At 41.0% G+C, this 18,485-nt stretch overlaps 1 protein-coding gene across 11 annotated transcripts in view; it reads right to left on the bottom strand.

The window, feature by feature from the left end:
* The window catches only part of WNK1 (WNK lysine deficient protein kinase 1), a 108,642-nt gene that overhangs the window by 4,509 nt on the left and 85,648 nt on the right, over positions 1-18,485 (bottom strand). For 4 of the 11 annotated variants that reach the window (XM_076341074.1, XM_076341132.1, XM_076341142.1 and 1 more), the window contains 9 exons: positions 16,634-16,717; positions 11,983-12,069; positions 11,208-11,277; positions 9,623-9,702; positions 8,418-9,076; positions 7,249-7,451; positions 5,831-6,025; positions 4,468-4,560; positions 2,059-2,100 (listed from right to left, as the gene is read on the bottom strand). In XM_076341074.1, coding sequence (XP_076197189.1) covers positions 2,059-2,100; positions 4,468-4,560; positions 5,831-6,025; positions 7,249-7,451; positions 8,418-9,076; positions 9,623-9,702; positions 11,208-11,277; positions 11,983-12,069; positions 16,634-16,717 — 1,513 coding nt within the window. The remainder of the gene's footprint in view (positions 1-2,058; positions 2,101-4,467; positions 4,561-5,830; positions 6,026-7,248; positions 7,452-8,417; positions 9,077-9,622; positions 9,703-11,207; positions 11,278-11,982; positions 12,070-16,633; positions 16,718-18,485) is intronic. The other 7 variants (XM_076341121.1, XM_076341152.1, XM_076341172.1 and 4 more) reach the window with 5 other exon arrangements.

The following is an 18,485-nucleotide window of genomic DNA, read 5'->3' as shown; positions in this document are numbered from 1 at the left end:
TTAACCACTAGGGCAGACTTTTTCTGAAGGACATGGGAAGGGCAGAATGAATCTAGATTTTTCAAATCCATTTAGAACAAAACCAAACACCGCAATCAGTATCTGGCCACTGCAGTGCTAAACCTCGCACTCCTTGCAAGCACACATCCTCACCTACTCGGTTCTCAAAGTTCCTCAAACATTTCTACTTGCTCACTCTGAAGACTGCAGCTGGGAAATCCAAGAAAACCCGAGTTTATGGCAGACACTTCTGAAGAAAACTGACTAAAAGTGGAGCATCAAAAATGCCAGCAATGAAAACAATCTCTCTATTGGAAAGGCCAAATGACGGAGTCGCTGTCCCTTGCCTGACAGCTACTTCAGCTGTTCCACTTTCCCTGGCTATCAGCCACATTCCTTGCAACCGCTGTATCAAAGAACGAACTGGCTCCAAACCCCTGCAGGAATGTTTCATATTGAGGAGTGAATTAGGAAGGTGACGTACTTACTATGCGGGATAAATAAGCAAAGTGTCACTGCCTCTAGTAGTGCTGAGGAGGGAAGGCTACGTACCCCTCCCACCAGTTCCAGCTCAAGCATGGAACTGGCTCCCGGTCTGGGTGCCCACAGGTGGGGCGGCAGTTGTTACAGGCAGGCAGGCGGACACATGCAACAGTACACACGAAAAGGAGAGAATAAGGTTCCCTGACCAGGGTGTGCAGCTGCAGCACAGATGAAGAGCAACAGGAACACACTGTAAGGTGGCAAGGAAAATCTACAGTGAAATAACAAGAACCTTAAGCATGCATCATGTGGAAAGGGCTCAGAATACAAGTATTTAATAAGAGCAGTGATGTGAAAGCTGAAATTAAAGACAAATGAGGCAAAAGCAAGAAAGAGGTACTCGGGGGGGAGGGGGAGGAGCTGCCAAAACCAGTAATAATCACATTCCACCATGAGGGTTCATGCAGGGATTGACACACTCGCTCTCATCCTCTTCACGATGGCCAGTATCTGCTTTTGATATTTCACATTTCCACTTTAATCAGTAAGCACGCTGGATCCTGGACCTACGCTGGAGAGCTTCCTCAGGCCACAGAAGGGAGAGAATTAATCGAGGTATATACTACAGTGGCATTTAGGAAAGTTTAAGTGTTTCGAAAAGGACTGGATTGGTTCAGGGTGGGAAAGGTGGGAGGTTGCGAGAGCTCTCTCTCCAAAAGTGATTTTGTTAGGGAGCTCCTATCCCAGGTCACAGACAGACCAGCCTACGCCATTATAGGTGAGCTATACAATTACTAAAGCTCCCATAACATCAATTTAAAAAATGACTTCTCAGGAATTTCACATTTTAGCTCTGACGTAGTCACCGCCTGCAGAAACTGCCATCCAGGAGAGTCTGAAAAGGAAGTGCTTCAACTTGTAGCATTCAATGGAAACAACCCCCCCACATTCCTGCTCGGTCACAGCAGCCGTCCCCAGTTCTGCTCTGGGATCTGAAGTGAAACAGGCTTCTCTCTCTCCAGCCTGCTACCTATAATGCCTTCATTCTGCCCTTTTATTTTCCCCCCCGTAAACCAGCAGTCAAAAGACACCTTTAAAACCGTATTAAGTGACATGAGCACACACAGGCTTTTCTAAACATCTCTTGCTTTGGGAGACACGCTGGAGATCTCTGATGGCTTACTCTTACTCTTCTAAAATGTTGAAGGAGTGTCTGCAATTGCATCCATCACCGAGGTGGCAAGCCCCATCAGATCTGTAAACAAACCAGCTGCTCAAAGATACAACTCCAGCACATTACAGCGAGCAACTGACCCTGGTGCTCAACTTGCTCTCGTCAGCAATGAGCAAAGAGTTCCACAGTGAAGGTGAGGTTCTGCCTGCCTCCACTTGTCTGCAAGAGTATAGCCAGACTATCCAATGTACTAACGACAGAGTACACATTAGAGGGCATAACATAGACAGACAGATGCTGTGCTGGAGACAGAGTCAGGGAGGTAAGGCTTCAGTGACCAGAAAAAGCTGATGAATAGCTTTACAGTCAGGAATCGGAGATAACAGAAATAAGATAATTACTACAGAGCTGGTTGCAAGGACAGACTTTTTTCACCATCTTCCCTGAAGCACAAAGAGAGAGTAATTTGTTAAAGATAAGAGAAACAGTGAGAAATGTTTAGTATCAGCAAACAGTACACAAAAAGCTTGGTGAGAAACAGAGGACACAGCACAGCAGGGCTCTTGTAGTCACTACTGGGACATTCTAGGAAAAACCCAAAGACTGGTCTGACAGTTTAATCAGCTGTACTTTCAGAAAGAGAAGAGGCCCAGCCTCCTACGTTTATTCTTCAGAATTCCCAAACCATAGTGAAGAATGTCAGGAGACATTATGTCACAACAGGCTGTTATCACAAAAGGAAAAGCAAGTACACCTTCCATTTTTGTCAGGACGTAGGAAGCATTTTACAACTACCAAAGTTGGACCAGTTTACAGCATGAGAAAGATTTGATAGGTCAAGTGCTTTTAGTTTGTCACCCTGTTTTCTCAGGTCTGTGGAATAGTCCAGACATTCCCTGCCAAGCTGTACCACTCTGTTTCTCCAGCTGCACAGTTAAAAGCATCAGTCACTGCACTGTTTCCTCAACACCGCTGATTCTAACCCAGCATCTTCTCCAGCTGTCACTCTCCACACAGTCTGCAATAGCGTCTCAAGGACAAGACTCCAGGAAGCAAGCAACCTGCAATAAGCCGAGTGCCAGGCCAAGCTGCGCCATGCCAAGTATTACCTGCTTTTACAGGACAGCTACAACACACTTTTCCACAGGAATCCATTTCCCTTAGCACCAGTCCCATAAGCAAGAGATATACATGCCAGAGTACTCTTATAGCCAGATGATGGTCAATTTGCAGTAAGCCAAGGCCTTGTAAGTGAATGATACTCTCATACATTCAGTTCATTGTCAGTTCTAGAAACGGAATGGCTGTTCTTTATATTCCCTACCCCAAAAGAGGACAGGCCAGACTAAAGATGATTTTAAAGAGTTAGCTTTGGTAAGAATTTAACTTCTTCCAAGAAAGAAGCCGTAAAGCTTGAGATTGCAGATGTCCGTTAGTGCACATCTGCACATTAAAATACCTAGGAAAAACATTTAAAGCCGCTCAGTTTGAAAAATTAAATACCATTAGTACTTATATCCCCAAATCCAGTGAAGTGGGATAGAGGTATCATCGCAAAACTGAACGGCCAGGAAAAAACTTCCCCTCCCTCTGACTCACTCGCTTTCTCAGAGGATGGGGCTGGTTGCATTGCAGCTGTCTCTGCAGAAGGCCAGGCCTAGTTTCCTGCACACAGCTCTCTAGCTCAGCTGTGCTACTGCCAACTGTAGCGAGACATGCTACAGATGCGTGGTACTGTCATGCAGTGCAGCGACTGAAGGTCTCTTTACAGCACTTAAAGCTTTCTCACATCAAGTCATTCCAGAGGGTAGGAAACAAATGTCGGACATGTAAAGGGTCCAGCCTGCAGAAGCAGCATGGGAGATGTTGCAGCACTCCCAGTAAAAAGCATCACATCAGCAGCCTCAGCTCAAGCGTATCATTACTTCAATCGCATCAGAAGTTTGAGGGTCTCTTGTAAGCCTGGCCTAATGTAAGTACAAACGAAAAGATTTTGAAAAGAGCTGCAAGGTAACTCGTGAGGACTGACGGGATGTCTGAAGACGTCTATTTACCCACCTTTACTGCTATTTGTTGCACATTTAGTGTATCTCCAATTCACAGTAAAAACTTCTAAACCTGGGGCCATTAACAGGTAAGGATCTTCTGAGTTTGCCTGAAAATATTCTCTAAGTATTTTTAAAACCCTCAACGCTTCAATCTTTGGCTATCCATCTGCTAATGAACATAAGAAGTCGATATTAACGGCCTACAGGTGGCATCAATGCTCTGCACTGTAATCAGTACTAGTGCTGAGAACTTGCAAAACACATCCAACTTACACGGTAAGCATACTGCTGGAGGAAGTCAACACATTCCCCCCAGTTACAGTAGTGTCCGAGAAAGGAATAATTTGGAAAACAAATCTTTCTCACTGTTCCACTAGAAAGACTACCTCCCGCCCAAGTCTCACGTCAGCTAACGTATGCTGAAGCATAATTACTAAGGCAGGCCAAAAGAAAATGCCCATGCACCCACAACTTGCTAACTCTCCCCAGTTTCTGTCATTTCACTGAACTGTCCTGAAAAAGTTTCTACCAAAGGCTCAGGGAAAATGAGTGCGTGTTATTATGAGTTTAACTCCAGAGAATACCTAACATGAGAACCCAAACTTCTAAAGGTGGGCTAAGAGCAGCTCAGCTGAGCCATGGGATGGGAGGGAATACAAGGTGCCAGATGAGAATGGGCTGCATGAAACAGATCCAAGCAGCAGAAAAAACCAAAAAGACGAAACAAAAAACAGACAAGGAAGGAGTAAAGGTGTTACACACAAAGAGCCAAGCAGGGCGTACTCAGAAATCGGGTCCTCCTGCCACCAGGCTTGAACGTCACTCTCTCAGATGCACAGTTAAACTTCGCACAGCCTGTGAGAAAACAAAAACGGGAAGAACAGAGAAAGGAGAGGAGAAGAGACAGAACACCACTACAAGATGTTAGCAACTTGAGGTTGGAAGGGTGAAATGCATTAACATGACACACAAGAATAAGCCTCAAAGTGTGGACCAAAGAGTATGTAGACAACATACGGAGTGAAGAGACTCCCTCCAATACCTCCAGACATTAGGCCAACTTTGCAGTGTTACTCTCCAGTATATAACCCAACAATAAGGTTGCAATCTATAGGAAAGCCAAATCCTGGCAGAAGTATCCAATTATAAAACGGTACTACACAACTCTAGATACAGGGAAATGATTCAAGTAGCTCCAAAATACTTGAAACAGTTCATTAAGAAAACCTCTATAGAAAATTCTTCCAAAAAGTCTGTTTCCATTTTCTGTCTGTACCTTCTCCAATTTCAGCAAAAACACTCGTTAGAATTGATGTATTCAATCAGTCTACGGCAAAGCTTTTCAAAGAGATGTTCAGGGGGAAAAAAACTGGAACAGCTAAGCTCAGAGAAGTAAAGGAATGAAGCTATCATCCCCTTAATGACTGGCATGCAAAAAAGCCCTCCCTACCAAATAAATGAGCGCTGTGTCTGAGAAGTTATTTGATAACATACTAACTAATAACAAGCAACCCACAACTTGAGTAAGTGAACAATTTATTATTCCTACCATTCCATCCTCCTACACTAACTCTTCCTTCCAGGATAATTCTTTAACTCATAATTGCAGAACATGAGCCTTTTTTACCTTTTATTGTTAAAAATTCCATTGACAGAAACAGCCAAAGCAGTTTGGAAGTCTAAAAAGACTCTGAGTCTTCAGAAATTTCCTACCATTTCAATTATCTGTTAACACCAAAGCTGCTCTGCCCCCTCCTTAGTCTCACTTCACATTTCCGACCCCCCATTCTCATCTGTCCCCTCATCCTTTCAGCCCATATCTTCCCCCCAGAACATTGCTTGCCACCACCATACTGCACTCTTTTGTATTCTCCTTGGTGCTTTCAGTACAGCAGACAGGGCCATGCGCTATATATTCGTTACTTCAACAACCTCACACTTCACCTATGTGAGAAGGTAGAAACCTAGTTGCAAAAAACACCCTTACCAGCCTCCACACATAGGCTGGAGACTACCAATCTACTTTACACTATGTATTAAAAAAAATCAAGTGTCATCAAGTTGATCGTTTGTTCACTAGTAACAAAGGTGCAAGACTCGACACTAATTCCATTTAAAGTCTTACCTTGGCCTGGTGCCGAAAGGCTTGGTACCGAAAGGGCACCATCACTGGTAAAGGCAGAGTAGAGATTTTCACTAGAAGGTGAAGGTTTGAGGGGCTGTAACAAATGGTTCTGCCCAGGCTCTGGCACGCTACCAGGAGGATGAAGAGTCTGCTGCGGGGGCAAGACTGATGGTGCACTTTGAGCTGACAGATTGCCTAGAGGAAGAAGGAAGGAAAAGAGTCGTTTGACGTTTCAGTTTCCCCACGTCATTTTTGAAGCTTCTGTCATTGTTCCCAAGGGATAGGAGAAAAAACAGAGGGAAGTTTGACTGGAACATTTACTAGGGCGTGAAGTCACTACCAAGTAACTCAAGTGATCAGTTGAGCCATTACACTAGTGATACAGGAAAAAGTGCTGTGGCGGGGGGAAAAAAGGGATATCATCCTCTAGTCAAGCATGACAATCCAGGCAAGAGGGGGGGAAGGAACTACTCCAGTTTCTGAGAAAGCAGTAAGACTAGAAAAATTCTTATTTACTTAAGTTTTAAGGCAACTCTGCGTTAGCTCACTGTCACATGCTCACACATAGCTCCCCTATCATATAACAAAACAGAAGTGAGCAGCCAGGGTGACTGGATACAGAAAATGCGGCATGACATGGAGTTACCAAAGTGAACGGGCAGGAAGCAGTAACAAGTATCTCTGCTCACAGCGCTGCCCCTCCAGTATTGTTTACTCAGTGCTACAGGATTTGAGAGACATCTACAATTACCCAGCAAGCATCTGACATCCATGTCATTCAAACAGTAAACAGAACTATTTTCCTGAGTTCTGTTTATTATAAAAATGGTTTTAGTAAGAAAGGAAGCCTTGACAATTGAAACTGTTTCTCAATTTGGAAGTACAAAAAAATTGCAACTCCATTAAAAAAAAATCACTACTTTAACATCCATCAATTGTGACTCAGTTTCTGAAGTGTAAGGACACTAGTAATACCACGCTTAAGTGCTACTAAAGTATCTCTGAAAATGACTGAAAAGACCAGCCCCATTCTGCAACATCAGTTTCATGAGCCAACAAGAGCAGTTTATCTTAAAAAAAAAGATTAAAAAAATAAATCAATGTTTTCCCCCATACTGTAAATTTACACTTTTCTTCCTAGTCAGAGCCCTGTGACTAGTCTCTAGAAAATACAAATCACAACTTCAAAACTGCTCTTACAGAACAATGTAACAGTATCTTTCAGTAGATTGCAAAAGTCACAAGCAAGACTACCAAATAGCAAAAGCAATTTCAAAAATGATCTAGTAATCCAGGCAGTGGAGGAACTGGGACACACACCCCCCTCCAAAACACAAGACAGAGACAGACACAGATCTAAGAATGAGAGATGGTACCTTGTCTGTTTTATCTACTCAAAAAATTGAAGAAAGTCTTACCTGATAGCTGAGGGCTCTTATTTCCCTGGGAGCTGCTACGACTGGACTTGCTGCTTTTTCCTTTCGTAGGTCGTCTCCTCCTTCCTGAAAGGGGTGCAGCTGGGGGAATAATTACTGCAGGTGGGGCCTTTCCCAATTTCATGTATAGTGACTCAATCTCCTGCTTCTGGCGGCTCTGCAGCTCCTGGATCTCTTTAAGGTGCCTAACAAGTTACAAAAGAGTATGACTTACGAAAATTATATGCATATACATGCATGCGTACAATCCCCCCCCCCCCCCTCCAGTCAAGCTTGACCAGCTCCTTTGGTCAAACTCCCATTAACACTTATGAAAGGAGGAAATAAATCTTTTCCACAAATAACCACTGAACGCACATGGCAGAACACTTGCCATTTTCCATTGTGCCCTAACCCTGGCTAGAATTCCAACACAAAGTTCCCAACATTGTAATCATAAAACCAGGATAAATGAAAGTACAAACAAGAACATACACCTACTGTAGAAGATTAAATCATTCAGCATTAAAATGCTACAGGAATAGCTAGATTACTCATTTTCTGAGACATACGGCCTCGGAGACTTCTACATTTGTATTTCCTCAGGTTTTTTTCTAGAGCAGTTGCATACACAAGATTTAAAATTGCTAGCTGCCCTAAAAAATGTTCAACTTTCAGTATAAATAAATTAGTAGGTCACATTGCTTGACTTTAAGTTTTTTTTCTAAGCCAACAAGGATTCTTCAGGAAAAGGAGAGCCATTAGAAATGCAAGAAATGCACATTAGGAATGCAGAGTTGTGTGTCATTTTCAAATGAAACGCCACTATTCCCCGTAACTACCAAACTGCAGTGATATGCAAAAGCTTCTACACATCTGCAGTCTTATCCACAGTGCAGCAATCTGTCTACATATGAACACATACAACAAGGTTACAGGTTAGAAAATTAAGCACAGCAAACGTAGATACCTTTGTTGTAATTACGTACTACTTTCCCACTAAAGAATCTTACTTCCCACATAAACACTGACAATGGGTCCTGACACTTAGCAAAGGTCGAGTCTTTCAAAAAGTTTACTTTTGTTCTTTGGGAAAGTAAAGTACAGATGAAATTCATATTAAACCTGTCACATACATTTCATACACGACCACACAAGGAAAAAATCCTTACTTCTCCCGTAACCGACGGAGTTCCAATTTCAAGTCTTCATCTTCAATATCCGACTCATTGTCGCTGCTCATGTAGGAAGAGTTGAATGAGTTGCTAAGGCTCTGAACGGGGAGGCTGATCTTCGACCCCAGGTGCTGGAGGGAGTCTGGGCTCCCCGAGCCATCATCCAAATCCTTAGCCATCCCACTTAAGAAGGCGGCCTCCAGTTCAGAGGACGGACCGTTCATGTGTGGGGACTGCCTTGACTCCAACTCTTTCTTCGGAGCTGCAGCTGAAGCAGCAACTTGTTCCAAGTCCACAGAGAGAGGAAGACTCATTGGCTCCTTCTCTGCACAGCTGACCTCATCCTGAGTCTTTGACACCGAAAAGCGCCCCACTTGATCCATTGTTGTTGTTACCTGAAAGCGCCCAACCTTCGTAGGCTGACCAACATCTACCGGTAATTGCAGCACAGGAACTGTCTGAGGAATGCCATCTACCACATCCAAGGAAGAGTCAGCAACAGCCTCACTTTTCCGACTGCCAGCCTGCTTTACCAGTGTACTCTCTGGGCTACTGCCAGAAAGAGGTGAAGAATCAGTGGAGGTGGTTTCAGATTGCACCGGCTTAGTTTCAGGTTTGTCACCCTCTTTTAGCACATCGTCCACTGCCACGGATACCTAGAATAGAAATGCAATCGTGCAGACTTTCTTAGTTCTTCCTTAACATGATGCTTTTATTTACCTTAATAGTAAGATGCATCTGAGAGGGGAAAATAACCTGTTTCCTTGGCACGCCACAAAGCAAGCTACTGCTTCCCTCCAAGTAACACCACTGCCACACAAAACAGTACTTCTAGGCAATCTGAAGGATTAACTCCAAGAAACACAGCAGATGCGGAGGGGACTTTCTTCACAGTGAACATCTGAGCATTGTTAGCCAAAAAGCAGGTAACATTAAAGACCAAGGCCAACAGTTACACATCTAAGGCCCGACATGATGAAATGCTGTATTCACAATTCCAGACCTGCATAATCTAGCGCGATCTACCCTGAATGAAAACAGCATCTGCACAAAGCCCTGCACGAGCACTGCATTCACAAGCTCAACGTGGACATTTTCTCCCAACAGAAAAGCCCACCACAAGGCACACTGAGCTGGCACTACGCAGGAACTGCTCAGCGAAGGTCCCGTATCGACAACCAAATCAGTTTAACATCTCCTACCTGAAACCGTCCCATCTTAAGAACCCCGGCTCCTGCTGTGGTAGCCATAGCACTGCTCTCTCCACCACACGATGCTGAAGCTAAGGAAAAGGAGAATGGGATTAAGAAGAAAATGAGCAACAAATTACTTGAACTCCAACCATATCTTTTTATCTACTTCAGACTCAACTATCAGTTAACTCCTAACAGGCCGTTGGATTCATGGCACCTGATCTCTTTTCAACTTTACCAGCTAGAATATCAAACTGCAACATTGAAGTGAACTATTTTTCTATAAAGTTTCCCTGCACAGTATACATGCTAAAAGTGCACTTTTAGATAGCAGTGGAAAAAGCACACTGATTTCAAACAGGGATGTGAAATAGCCCAAGAATAAAAAACAGAACTGAAATTTATGTAAGAAAAAGCTTATTTTAATTCAATACCCACACTGACTACCTAAATTTCACTAACGCTGGGGACAATTTATTAATAGAAAAGTGGCAAGTTGAAGAAATGGTGTAAACCACATTTACTCAAAGCAGTCTATCTGAAGCTTTCAGAGATGGATTCTTAGGTGTCAGCTCCTAATTTTCTTGCTGTATGCACCGGCAGTATAAGGTTACAGAGCTGAGAAATAACATTCTGTTTTTAAATCAGTTCTATTGGACAGCTTGCTGTGTTTATTAAGCAAATTCCCAGTTTTACTTTTACCTTCTGAACTTTAGCAGGCAAAAACCAACTCATTTTCTAGCAGATAAATGAGTTCTACGGTATAGTTCACTAGCGACTTACCAAAATGGGGATATTTTATTTTCCTATTGGTTTTATTAGCTTCTGAAGGTTTGTCATTGAACTTGAGGCACACGCAAGTTAAATAATGTTTACTAGATAGTTCAGAAATAACCTTAGTACCACATTAACAGTTTCTTCTAAAAAAAGTAAGATTTTTTAAATTAAAACAATTAGGGGAATACTGACAGGAAAGTCTCGGACTATTTTGCAAGTCGTCCCCCCCCGCCCAAACAATTGAACTCATTTAGATTTGAAAGTCATTGATCATTCAGACTTCAATTGTTGATCACCTAAGTCAACCTTCAGTTGTTCTAAAGCAGCCAGAAGGGAGTCTGGTTTTCCTGCTACCTTTCTTAAATTGTCAGTAGTTTAACCTTCATTTCTCTATTTAAATAGGAAGGAAACACTCTTAGGTGAGGAAGAGGTATCCTACGTATAGAACACAGCACAACGATGCAAAATGAGAAGCCTTACTGTTGCTGCCAAGAACATAACGCAAGACAGAAAACAGTTCTTTCAAATCCTGAAACTGTACCTTAGCAGCATACTGGAGATTCTTTGCAAGTCTTCATTCAGCATTTTGGACAGCTTTAAATCCTAAATGAGTTACTATAATATGCATATATCATTCCCCTCTCCTGGCCTACAGTGGAAAATTTCAGTCCAGTTACTAAAAACTAATACGATCCTTAAGGAATTGCCATTGTATGGCTTACTAAAAAGGCTATATCCTTCCAAGTTGCTAGTCTGTTCAATTTTGGATTATATCTCCATGCTGAGAAACCAACTAAAATAATCAAGGCTGTCTTACCATCCTTCAGAGACTGTGCTGCTGTGGACACCAGCCCAGTAACCGTTGTAGATGCTACTGAGGGCACAGACTACAGGTTCAAGGGGGAAAACGAAAGAAAATAAAAAATAATCAGCAGTTTGATTGAATGCCAACAAATCCACCGTACTACATATTACATAATCTTTTATTTCCACCAGGGTCAAAGTATGACCCACGACAAGACAAATGCAAGAGTTTAACCTCCGAAGCAAGCAACATCAGCAAGAGATTTTGCACACCTTACAACCCCGAGGCTGTCAGCAGAACATCCCCTTGTGCTTTGCAGAAGTAATGCATAAGTAGCCACTTGGAGATCACGGTGTCAATCATTATCTTATCAATTATCAATTTTCTATCAAAGTTATTATTACAGTCTTTTAAAATTTCAGATCCACACTTTAAACATCCCTCCCACATTAAGACTGACATATCACATAATGCTTGTTTAGTGCTCTTTCCCCTTATTCCATAGTCACTTCACCTTCTAGTTTGGTGACATTAATGATATCACGAGAAAAGCTGGATTAAGAACTAATACCAAAACCAGCCTCAGGAAATATGTAATCTATTGCAACAGAGAGATTTGTCCTATTTTGGTTGACTCAGTCCCACAAACTGGAAGATGACTCTTCATTTTTATTTTTAAAAGTCTAAAGACTGGTGTAGTGATATTAAAGGCAGTGACCTAAGAGCACGACCTTGAGAAAACACTGAAGTTTTTCAAGACTACTAACTGCCAATATTGCAAACGTACACAGGCAGGAGCAGATGTCACCGGAACAGTCTCTGGACTAAGGGTTCTTCTCAGCTTAGCATCCAGATCTTCCAATGGCTGCTGGGACTGATGAGAAAGGAAAGAGTAAACAGCTGTCCCAGCTCAGGAGAAATACATCACATTTGAGAAAAAACAGCCATATTTAATACTAAAATTTAAAGCAGTCAGTACAGCTTACATATTTCTATCATGTTCCCTTCCTACATGTTTACATTTAACATGTGTAGCACAGTAAGACTGAAAGCAATTTAAGCAACATGTTTGGTAAAAAATAGAAAAAGAAGCATTAACTGGAACTTCTGTTTTTCCTGAAGTTAGCATGAAGTTTGCATTCCCACAATTAAGAACCAACCAAAGATGCTGCAAGCCTCCAAGTTCTACATTTTTTGGTTGAAAGATAATGGAGGTAATTTGTATTATGGATTATCTAAAATACTGAAGTAAGAAAGTCAATTAGAAAAAAAAAATCATGGAAAAATTCAAAAAGATGCCCGTAATTTCAAAAGCAAGCATGGATAAAGCAAGATTGAGGATAACAAATTAAAAAAAACCCACACACTTAAAAGTTCCCTCAAAGAAGCTATCTGGATGGACTGACTTGAAGAGGAAGAAGGGAGAGGGGCAGAGTCTCTCTCAAGTAGACTTGCTACTTAGATTTCAGCTGTTTGAGTTGGCATCCAAGATGATTCTCAAACTTGGTCAATTGACTTAGGGAGGGGAAGAGAAGAAGAATTACCTAAAAATATCTTAAAGATAAGAAAAGTTCAGATTCACTCAAAATTAATTAGGCCATATCCCTAAGATACATATGGAAGAAGAAAGTGGTGGCAGATGTCACTAAGTTGCAATTCTGACCCTATGGAGTAGAAATTTCCATCCAAACTTTAGCATCATTAATCTTTCCAAGTCTTCTATATTAAAAAGCTAGATCTTTTTCAGAACTGAAGCTGAGGTCATGGCAACATAAAAACATTACCTTCCACTTTCAAGAAACTGAAAGTTAGAGATCCACAACAGCATAAAGATGCTTTCAACAGGTTGCCAAGATCACATTCTTCCTGAACTGTGGATTTCAAAGCACAACAAAAAAACCTAAGAACAATAAGCCCCGTATCAATTCCATCCGAATAAAAAAAGAGCACAAGAAGATGCAGACTTCTATGACTCCATTCAGAAATCCAAATGCTTAAGCAGACAAGTGAGCTAAATTAATTCAATAATACTGTAAAATAAAGAGGACATTTCACCTGAAATACTGTATAATTCTCACCACTTACGCTCACAAGATGGTATTTGCTTCAAGTAAACAAAGAGTTGAGATATCAGAATGATCAGGAAATAAAGATTTCCTTATGGAACAAGGGTACCAAAATGAAGCTTGAAAAATTAATCTAAATACACTTCAAAGAGCAATTAAGGAATAAACAGAACAGGTATTTAAGACTAAGGAACAAACTGTCCAAAACTGGTCTTGAGGTAACATGTACTTTGTCTGCAAATTAGGAGTCTGGTACTAAGGAAAGAAAAAGTAATTGTGTAATGAGATACTGACAGAAGCAGTAAGGAAGGCAAGCCTATCTGCTTTAAGACAAGCCAGTAATTTTCCAGATAGCAGCAAATGTGCTTAACAGTCAATTAGATTTGATCCAGTTGGTCTCCTCCAATTTCATCTCACTCCTAGACAGGCTTTAGAGTTCAAATGAGAAGTGAAATTAGGTAACCTGTTTGCAAAGGACAAGAAGCAAGGGATCTATATTTGCGCCTTTTCCATACCACAAATCATAGAATCATTGAGGTTGGAAAAGACCTCTAAGATCATCGAGTCCAACCGTCGACCCAACACCACCAGAAATACCTATGACAAACAGGAAGAAGCCTTTTGCAGTGGTACAGTGGCTTGAGTCATATAAGTGTCTGCAAGTGCTTTGAGTCTGGGGGAAAAATATTACTAATATACCCAGTTCCAAGCAATGACAACAAAAAGGACTATGAACTTAGTGTGACTGATTTTAGCCAGCTGCCTCCAGATCCATTTGCTGCCCTTGCTCACGGTAAGAATGCAGGTAAGAATTATCACCAAATTGTTATTGTCTCCTCTTCAGCAAAACCATGCTTCAAAAAGAACTGGCTGAAAGGCATAAACCAGCTTCTGCCTCCAGAAGCCATGGGGGAAAAAAAAGTGTTGCTTGCTAACATCACCATCTTACAGCTCTACGGAAGTCAATTAGCTTCTTGCTCAGGTTGGAGGCAGAAGATACCTATTTCCTGATTACTCACAGGGCAGGAATATGGCCCTCATTCAGCCTGCTAGAAAGAAGCTGCATAAAACCAAATACAGCAGCACTCCTTTCCATGGCAGGTTTCAAGAGCAATACATTCACTTCCATAGTTTTCTTACATAAAGAGCACAAATTTCTGCCTTTTCAAACCGAATAATACTTTCCAAGTAGCAGACTGATTCTCATTGCTTATAAGAGATTTAAACATGCTTTAATTAAAATTAAAGACAACCAAGTAGTACTTCTGGACACAGAGGCCATCTGTGAGGACTCTTGATTAAGGTCACTGATTTGCATTTGCTCCATCAGATGAAGACCAAGAAGGTGGTAAAGAAGGAACAAAGAGGATGAGATGTCAACTTTCAGCACATTGTAACTTCGGTCCACTAGACTGTTTCCATTCTAACCTCCAGGACACATGCCATGCAAACTTAGTCTAAGAGAGATTCTTAAGAGATCACAAAATATTGACATTTACTGAGAGAGCTAGAGAAACTGCTGAATGAAAGACAGAGCTTCTGCATAGAGAGCACTGGAGGAAAAAAGCTGGAAAACTTTAAAAAGGAACTATTAAGGTCATAACCAACACAAAACTACACGAAAGCAGGGAACATGCCCTGCTGCTCAACTCTACTCATGCCTTTAGAACCAGGTAATACCATGGTTCTCACATTTCAAAGACAGAAATGGAAACACTCTTCCAATGGTATCTTTGAAGATTAGCACCCTAATACATGTAATTCAGTTTTTAGTTTTAGCCGTAGAATATGAGCCATGACAGCTCATTAACCAAAGTTGCCTTAGCACAGTTTGCTGTGCTAAGTTGCAATTTTCTAACACTATTCCTTTGTATGACAGTCAGCTTAAATCCTTTCAGATAGAAGTTTTCTCATCAGGCTATTGTAAATCCCAAAAAAGGAACAGCTTGCAAAGAACTAAAGTGACCTTTGAAGTGTATTTTACATTCCCTTCCACAGGTGAAACTTGAATTCAAGAGCTCCGTTGCAAGAGATGAGAGGGAGAATGTTAGAGTGTTATGGAGAGAATTTTAACACAGACTGAGCTAACATTGATAAAATTCTCAGTGGTCAAGAAAATGAAAAAGAAATCAGGCCATAATGCTAATAAGCATTGTACAAATTTTCATACTGTAGCTATTTTATTGGAATTACTTTAAATTATAGTGAAGACGTAAGTGAATAATTCCTTTCTATAAAAGGACAGTCTCCAAGTATAGCTTTTGGACACATATTCTAAGACTATTCACTGTGGACTTGAACCACAGGTGGAAGAGGTTAATACTGTAAGAAGCACACGTACACAGGAAACAGTAGATTTAAGACAAAATTACTCTGAGCCTTAAGCAGGCACCACTAAGTACCCACTTGAATCACATCTTTACAGGTTTGAATATAAAACTGGGATGGTAATTCTGTGCCAAGTGTACTTTAATATAATTCTATAGAAAGCCAACTTTGTGTTTATTCACAAAATTCTTTCAGAAGTAGCACAACTCTATCTCATGATCTCATGGGTTTTGCTCGGTTATTTTTTCAGCTTTTCTTTGCATATTGAAGTGTAGTGTTCCCATGTTACATCTCATTACACAGCATTTAGAAGATCCATAAAACAGTTTTTTCTTAATACAGTTCTTTCAATTACAGGGTGGGTGTTCTATTTTTTAAAAAACAGTGAAGACAGATTCAATCTTTGTGGTCTTGAGCTGAACACCTGTCCAATTCACATACAAAATATCCAAGCTAACTATCGCATACAAGGACAGAATCTGAGCAAGGGAAGCCACTGTTACAGTTCCACTCATGTTTACAATCAGAAGCTTCAAAGACCTTTTGCAAATCTGAAAGCCTAGTGAAGTCAGTGTAGTAATAACTGGGAAAAAACAGAAACAACAAAAAACCAGGAATTCACAAAGCCAGCAATTTTGCATTTTCATTAATGTTTAATTGCAGTATATACTTCTTCCCTAAAGAGCTATTATTTTGCTACTATACCCTTTTCAAGAAGAAAACAGGTTCAAGTTTTATGCACACACTCACCTGTGTTACTTTTTTTAAAAAAAACAAACCTCTAAAGTTCAGGTTAACACACTAAAAAACCCCAAGCCTGATTAATTGTTCCTGTGCTTCACACACTGGGTACAGCATTCCAAAGGGCAAGCTACATATCCAGTGCTGAAGTGACTCTGGGCACTGCTACAGTTACACAAGAGAGGTTACTCAGTCAAAAGAAAAGAAAAACAAAGACATTAATAACATGCAATGGAGAGTTTAATCGAAACATGCTCTTTGAAAGGAAAAGAAGCAGATAAAATCTGCCAAGTCATGTAGCACCTGAGTTAGTGAAGGTCCTGGAAAAGGTGGCAGCGGCTCACTGGATGGAGTGCCAGCTGGAAGTTCAGAACCTACTGGTAGCACCTATGGATAACGAAGAGGAAACGCGAGTCCATCAGACACGAAACAACAGAAGGACCAGATACCAAGCTACAGTCAGTCATGTCATACAACAGAAGCCTCAACATTTTTTTCTGTAGAGACTTCCTTCCTGGAGCATTAGCATAGAGTCTTTAGGGATTTTTGCAACAAAGTTGGGGGAAGTTGGTTGTTTGCTTTTGTTTTACTTTTTAATCCAGATTATCTTTGAGTGGCCACAATTTCCAGTTTAAACAAGCCACTGCGTCCAGGAGCAAAGTATCTTGGGGGTATTATTTTCAAGTCTGCAAGAACTGATACAACAATTCTTCCAAAAAGCAATTAAGTTTCCAAGAAGCTTAATTTATAAAAGGGTGCAAGAACGCACTCAATCTCCTTACAACAGATCTATGTTAACTGCCCATTAGCAAGAGCAAGCTACATGCTTCCGGCAAATTGTTCCAAGGAACTTGAGAACAGGAACTGTCATGCCTGAGGATGTCTCCACTTGTTGAGAAGCAGATTTATAGACCTCTTGCACCAATCTCTTGATCCATCACTTTTTTTTGAACCTGAAGGGCGTTGATGACCCACAGAAGATGACTAGGCCATGCAACTGGGTAGGGGGAAGTCATCCAGGTTATGTAGAAGAGGTTAGAGAGACTGGAAAGGTTAGAAGGAGGCATCAAAGCCTTCCCGCCAGGTCAGATAGCACATTCCAGTTAGTTATTTCCATTGTTAGGGAAGTGGGAAGTTCTAGGAATTAAGTGATCCATTACACAATTTGCAATTCTTATTCTCAGCTGTAATTTTGAGGCTTGACCGTGACTTTGAAGTTTGAGAAATACATGATAGCCTTATGAGTTATAGCATTGGTCAGCTGGCTTCCCTTGCACAACAGCGAGCACTGCTGAGTATGTGTAACTGGCCCAAAGTCTACTTTGGTCCTCAACAAGCAGAACCAGTTCTAGCTTGCAGTCATGTTACCACAGCTTAACTAATGGTTCAAATTGCAGTAGTAACTGCCCGGTGGAGATACACTGCATAATTATCTATCCTCCCAAGAACATTTCAGCAGGAACTACGCAAAGTTGCATTACCTCAGCTTTTTTCTGCGCTAGGAACATACACGTGGATGTTACCTGTTCTGAGGCATGTTGAATTCTTAAGCTGTGGTAAGTTAATCATTTAGTTTATGAATAAGAGGCAAAACATACTTTAAATAAATTCATAAGACAAGTCAAAACACATCTAACTGTCTAGGTTAACAGGCTGGCCATAAACAAAATAAAATACACACATACACAGTTTAGTAAACCCCAGAAAACTAAAGCAATAAGCTCCTTAAAGCTCAAAAACAACACAGAAAGTTAAACTAAAATTAAGCTTTGGAAAAAAACAAACTAATTTATAAGTGAAAACTTCAGAGAGGAGGTAGTTTTCCCACAACTGACATCAAAAACCCCAAACATTTGTTACATTTAAACCCAAACCTTTGCAATTACAGGTTTGCAGTTAGCAGGTTTCTAACTGCTCCAACTGTTTCTGAACCAATACCAGTTTTTATTACTTTCCAATCTTTCTTTTCTAATTCTCAACTTCATTTCTATATAAATGAATGCCTCTGTGTCTAGATTTCCTTCCCAACTTCCTTGGCACATATTCCCGCTCCTCCATGGCAGAAATTTTCAACTTTGTTTGAATACAAAGAGTACAAGGGAAAGACTACTACTGAATGGAGATGCTAGGAGCATTAGCTCAATTCAAATGGCCT

The sequence above is a fragment of the Aptenodytes patagonicus genome, chromosome 1 (assembly GCF_965638725.1).
Source record: "Aptenodytes patagonicus chromosome 1, bAptPat1.pri.cur, whole genome shotgun sequence".
Taxonomy (NCBI): domain Eukaryota; kingdom Metazoa; phylum Chordata; class Aves; order Sphenisciformes; family Spheniscidae; genus Aptenodytes; species Aptenodytes patagonicus.
This window is presented reverse-complemented; position numbering and strand designations above follow the sequence as displayed.